Genomic DNA, 6,048 nt, shown 5'->3' with positions numbered 1-6,048 from the left:
TCAACAGTCATAATAGTCCAGATCTACCTCAGAATGAGAGTAAAACGATATTTCATCTATATGGTTAAAAATGATTAAAGGAAGTATTTTAGGTTATAAGCTTTAACATTTTTGAAACAGTCCCTATTCGAAGAATTGCAAAATAGGGCAGAAGGAGCAGGAGGCTTTAATAGAATAAAGAATAAAAAACAAGGAAGTAAAAAATAGAAAATATTTGATTGGCTGGGGCCACATACAAAAGGTTGTTTGGGCGAAAAGAAGCAAGGAAATTAGTAGAGCATCCAGAGGTGGCTTGGCTATTAGAGATTGGCTGACTGGATATGTTCTGTTTATGATCCAGTGGAGCACTTACAGGGAGACAAGGATTACATTAGATTCAGTTTGCTGACCTGGTACCGCTAAGGAGGAGCAGCTCCGTCTAAGACCTGGAAAGTGATTTCAACAGTATTAACAGAAATGAAGTGACTCCCAGGTTGTTTGTGGTCACCTCCCTATCTTCAATAAAATGTCACGTATTCCAGAAATAAATCAAAATTTGACTGGATTAAAGGAGGGGAGGTGGAATGTGAATAAGGAGGAAATGGGAACCATCTCCAATAAAAGCCCCTGCAGGGGAATCTCACTCCAGAGCTGCGCGGTCAGTGGAAGCAGGTGGAGGCCACAGGAGAGCCTAGTGGACTTGAGGTGAGTCCACTCTGATGGAATTTCTTCTTCACGTCTCAGATTTCTCCAAAAGGCGTATTTGAGAGACAAGGTCTGCAGAATGGAGCCGTTTATTAATTCAGCAAGTGTTGTCTGAGGCCATCTCTGCGCCAGGCAGTGTGTGTGCATTTAGGGGCAATGGACTGAATACTCTGTCCTGAGAGAAGTAAACTGACTTTGATTTTTACACAAAAGCTGGAGAAATGACAGGGTTTCATTTTTTTAATCATCATGGCTTCACATGTTGCATAAGACGGTGAATGTCCCCTGTTGACTAAATCAACTTCTCAGGTTCTGCAAGGCCTCCTGCCATAGCCAGATGGGTCCAGCTGGCGGTAGAAGGGTTTGGAGCATGACCAGCAACGTCCAACAGAAATGGAATACGGCCGGTAGAGTTCAAGGTGCACTTGAAATGAACGTGTGTTTTTCAGCTGTTGAGTGAAACTGAATACGTGCACACTATTTTTTTTTTTTACCGTTGAAACATGTCTTATTTCCATAATATGTAGAAAAATGCATCTGTACAGTCACAAATGAACTTTAGTTTATAATCTCCATCATGCACTAAGTTAAGCTTACGGGAAATTAAAAGAAAACATTTGGAAATTGATCTGAAAGAACATAATAATTGGAACAGAAATAAACAAGTCCATAACACTAATTCTGGAAATGTAATTTTCCCTAATACAATTTGTGTTAATGATTCATGAATTGTTCCATAATTTTCTGCTACATGTTTGTACCATATGTGTAGCAAAGAGGAACATTCCCATCCACAGCTATGTGTGCACAAGAATTTCCTATCCATGTTTCCACAGTCAGAGTTTCATTTGCTTTGCCCTGGATTCCACAGAGGACCATCAGTGCCTAGACTCATCAAAGGACAGATTCTCAGGAAGCTTTGATCATCCTCAGTCGGATATGCAGGAGAAAAAAATGGACGCAGTGGCTCCCCAGCAGAAACTTTAGTGAATGTAAAAATATGGGATCCATCGCCAACGTGATAAAAGGAAACAATCCCAATATTCATATCCAGGAAAATCCCCACTCGATGTAACCTGGGGCTCACCTTGAGAACAGTGGAAGGCACAGTGTGGGCAGAGAAGACATCTCCATTTCTCAGACTCACAGTCCAGAAGCCAAGATCTGGAGCCAGTTGAGTCTTCCCTCGTCGACGCACAGATTCTTTGCAAATGCCCACATCCCATTCTTGGCTGGACCCCAAGTCCACCTCCCAGTAATGGCGGCCAGAGGTGAACAGAGGGAATCCCAGGACACAAGTTGTACAGCTGAATCTCTCAGGTCGGGACCTCTTCTTCTGCTTGAAAAACCCACAACGGACAGTTTTCAGGTCCTCAGAAATGATGAGGTACTTGTTGGCTGTGTCAACATCCAAGGTCACATCCACTGTGGAAAGAAAAACAAGCAATTACATACACTAGACACTACAATCCACGGCTTCTGAAAAGTCCCAAATGTTTCACTCACTTTCACTTCTTTAACTCTACACTTCTTTCCTAAGCAGAAGGTTCCTGGGGAAGATTCCCTGACCTGGATTAGATCCAATTCCATGTACAGAATGAATGATTAAAATGGAACTAGTCTTTCTGATTCATACTGGTGTTTTCTTTACATTAGTTGGATTATTGGATTAAAATATTATTTCTTCTCTTCAGTACATGATATACATGAATAAAAGAGTCCATGGGTGTTGATTTTTCTCAAAAATTTCCAGTTGACATAGACTGTCAAAATATAGACATCAAATATACATTTGAATGATGGTGATTTTACATATTGCAGAATAATTTTGAAATAGTAAGGTATTATTTTCTTTTTTCTTCTTTTTGCATCTACTTTCTTTGTTTAGAGTTGTCGAATAGGCAATTGCATTCCAGTTCTTTTTCATTCTCTGGAGCTATAGAAAAATATAAAGAAAACATGCTAGGAGTCTTTGGATAAGGTGGGTTAACTCTGGAAGTCAAGACAGAGGAAGGGATTCCCATAGACATGGGTAACGATGTGCTGGGATCTTGTAGCAACTTAGACCCAGAACTGGATGGGGCAGTGCTCACGGGCCAGGTAAACTGGAGAAGTACTATGTGTTTTGGCAACATCTCCAACTAACCCTGTGATGAGAATGGGTGCATAGACCTGCCTGTCCTAATGTGACCATGTGCATAGAGCCACAGGAGCCTCAGAAATAAACCCTTTGGACCAAAGGCCAATGACTTCACTTGGCTCCCTTATAACATGGTTCTTTGGGAGGTGCTCAGACTTCCTGACCGTTGGAGAGAAATTGTGAAGGCTTGTCAAGTTTCTGTGACAGGTTTCACCATCATAAATACAGGTTTGCATGGAGCAAAACGGAAACTCACTCAAGAAGTAAAACAAGTGGTTAGTTTCCCGATGACACTGCTGGCTGGACTGTGTATCATCGCACAATCATCACACCCTGTTCACACCCAAGGACCCATCGTAGGAGGCAGGGAATGGGCGACAGGATGAGCCTGTGGCACTCTCCAATGAGCCTGGGAGGTCTGTCCTAGCATCCCGAATCAGACACGCAGCTAAGCTGTGATAATTCCCCTTTGCTCAGAATTCTGAGCCTGAATCGGGCATCTTAGGTCCAGGTCAGGGAGTGAAGCACAGGCTGCAGTGCTCAGGTCCAGACTCGGCAACAGGATTGAAACCTACAGTCACGACCGCATGCACTTTTACCATCCTTTTCCCTGGGGGGCTTGTGCTCTAAGTATTCCTTGTCCACACTCACTGTGCATAGAATCACCTGGGGCTTTTAAACAGTGCATATCTCTGGGTCTCGCTACCTGAAGAGTTCAGATTCACTAGATGCAGGGGCCTGTTACTCAAAGTGTGGGCCATGAACCTGCTCTAGCAGCACCACCGGAGCTCAAGTCAGAAATCCAGATTCTCAGGTCAGCCCAGCGTTCAAGAAGAGGAAGCTACATTTAAACTGGATGGTCAGGGAACTTATACATCCTCAAATTTGAAAAACCACGTTGTGTTGCAGTGCCACCCAAAGAAATGCAATGAGAGCCCCGTGTGGATTTTAAATTTTCTCACATGTTTAAAAATAACAATCAGGTATAATTGATTTTAACAATACATTCCGTATCCTCCAATATATCCAAATCTGATTTCTACTTGTGGCAATCGCCACGTTTCAAGTGATCAGGAGCTGCCAGTGGCCATTGGAAATATTCCAATGTATCTAATATTGGATAGCACAGGACTAGGGCATGGCCTAAATATTATCTTTTCTTAAAAATCTACAGGTAGAACACTCTTGCACTGCTGGTGGGAACGTGAATTGGTTCAGCCACTATGGAGAACAGTATGGAGGTTCCTTAAAAAACTACAAATAGAACTACCATATGACCCAGCAATCCCACTACTGGGCATATACCCTGAGAAAAGCAAAATTCAAAAAGAGTCATGTACCACAATGTTCATTGCAGCTCTATTTACAATAGCCCGGAGATGGAAACAACCTAAGTGTCCATCATCGGATGAATGGATAAAGAAGATGTGGCACATATATACAATGGAATATTACTCAGCCATAAAAAGAAATGAAATTGAGCTATTTGTAATGAGGTGGATAGACCTAGAGTCTGTCATACAGAGTGAAGTAAGTCAGAAGGAGAAAGACAAATACCGTATGCTAACACATATATATGGAATCTAAGAAAAAAAAATGTCATGAAGAACCTAGGGGTAAGACGGGAATAAGGACACAGACCTACTAGAGAATGGACTTGAGGATATGGGGAGGGGGAAGGGTAAGCTGTGACAAAGTGAGAGAGTGGCATGGACATACATACACTACCAAACGTAAAATAGATAGCCAGTGGGAAGCAGCCGCATAGCACAGGGAGATCAACTCGGTGCTTTGTGACCACCTAGAGGGGTGGGATAGGGAGGGTGGGAGGGAGGGAGACGCAAGAGGGAAGAGATATGGGAACATATGTATAACTGATTCACTTTGTTATAAAGCAGAAACTAACACACTATTGTAAAGCAATTATACTCCAATAAAGATGTAAAAAAACATCTACAGATAGGGGGAAGCGGGGGAGGGATAAATTGGGAGATTGGGATTGACACATACACACTACTATATATAAAACAGATAACTAATAAGGACCTACTGTAGAGCACAGGGAACTCTACTCAATACTCTGTAATGACCTACATGAGAAAAGAATCTAAAAAAGAGTGGATACATGTATATGTATAACTGATTCACTTTGCTGTACACCTGAAACTAACACAACACTGTAAATCAACTCTACCCCAATAAAAATTTTTATAAAGTCAACAGATAGTTCTTATCTATACTTACAGGTGAGAACAACGGTTTCTTGGAAAGAATAGAAATTTCAGGTGCCAGAATTCAGCTAGTGCCCTTATTTACTGGAGAGCTTCTGAAAAGGTGCTTTTTCCAGGGCCCTTTATGGGTTGAGGGCAGTTTGTATAGATGTCTTACCTTGGAACTTCCGCATCCTTGGGTTCATCTGGAGAACAGCTCTCAGCTGGGGCTCTAACTCCTTAACCTTTGAAACCAGAGCTCCGAGCTTGAGAGCGCGCCTGAGGTCATTCTTCTGTGAGACCACAGAGCAGTTGGGGCACAATAAACCACCCCCATCAACCTCCTTCTGCAGTGAATCGAGGCACCGGAAGCAGCAGACATATCCACATTTCAGGTACATGGGGTTTTCAAGATAATTCAGGCAAACCATACATTTACTTGCTTCCTTAAAGTGTTCAGCCATGGGTCCTCTATGGGAAAAATGCGCATGAGATTGGAATTTCCATGAGTTGAATCGATACTATTCCCTGGGTCACTTTTATCTTTACATGCATAGTGATTTGAAATCATTATTACTATGTAATGAAGACATAAGTACAAATATAAATGACTCATAGCCCCGAAGTTCTGATTTTTGAAATGCTGTTTGGAATGAAGGACATGATTCATCCTTGGGGTATAATTTAGGTGGTGAGAGGGTTTATAATACACCTGAGCTGTCAGATATGTTGTCCACCAGCCATGTATGGCTACTGAGGTGGGGCTCATCCATATTGAAAGGTGTTATAAGTGTCAGATGCACACTCAGTTTGGAAGACATGATTAGAAAAAGACAACATAAACGATCTCCTTGAGAACTTTCAAAAGTTGATTATAAGGAAGATAAAAATCACATGATCATCTCAATAGATGCAGAAAAAGCATTTCACAAAATTCAACATCCGTTCCTGATAAAAACCCTCATCAGCAGGCTATAGAGGGACAACATAACTCACATAATAAAGCTCATTTAC

At 41.8% G+C, this 6,048-nt stretch overlaps 1 protein-coding gene across 1 annotated transcript; it reads right to left on the bottom strand.

The window, feature by feature from the left end:
- Window positions 1–1,236: 1,236 nt before the first annotated feature.
- RFPL4A (ret finger protein like 4A) lies at window positions 1,237–5,593 on the bottom strand. Its single transcript, XM_030761403.2, has 2 exons — window positions 5,213–5,593; window positions 1,237–2,109 (listed from the first exon to the last, which is right to left on the bottom strand). The coding sequence occupies exons 1-2, from the start codon at window positions 5,496–5,498 to the stop codon at window positions 1,529–1,531; spliced, it is 867 nt and encodes a 288-aa protein (XP_030617263.2). The 5' UTR covers window positions 5,499–5,593; the 3' UTR covers window positions 1,237–1,528.
- Between the last annotated feature and the right edge of the window lie 455 nt (window positions 5,594–6,048).

The sequence above is a fragment of the Delphinapterus leucas genome, chromosome 20 (genome assembly GCF_059928025.1).
Source record: "Delphinapterus leucas isolate spDelLeu-1000000601 "Yukka" chromosome 20, BTC_Dleu_Yukka2, whole genome shotgun sequence".
Taxonomy (NCBI): Eukaryota; Metazoa; Chordata; class Mammalia; order Artiodactyla; family Monodontidae; genus Delphinapterus; species Delphinapterus leucas.
Note: the sequence above shows the minus strand (reverse complement) of the source record. Positions and strands in the feature narration are given on the sequence as shown.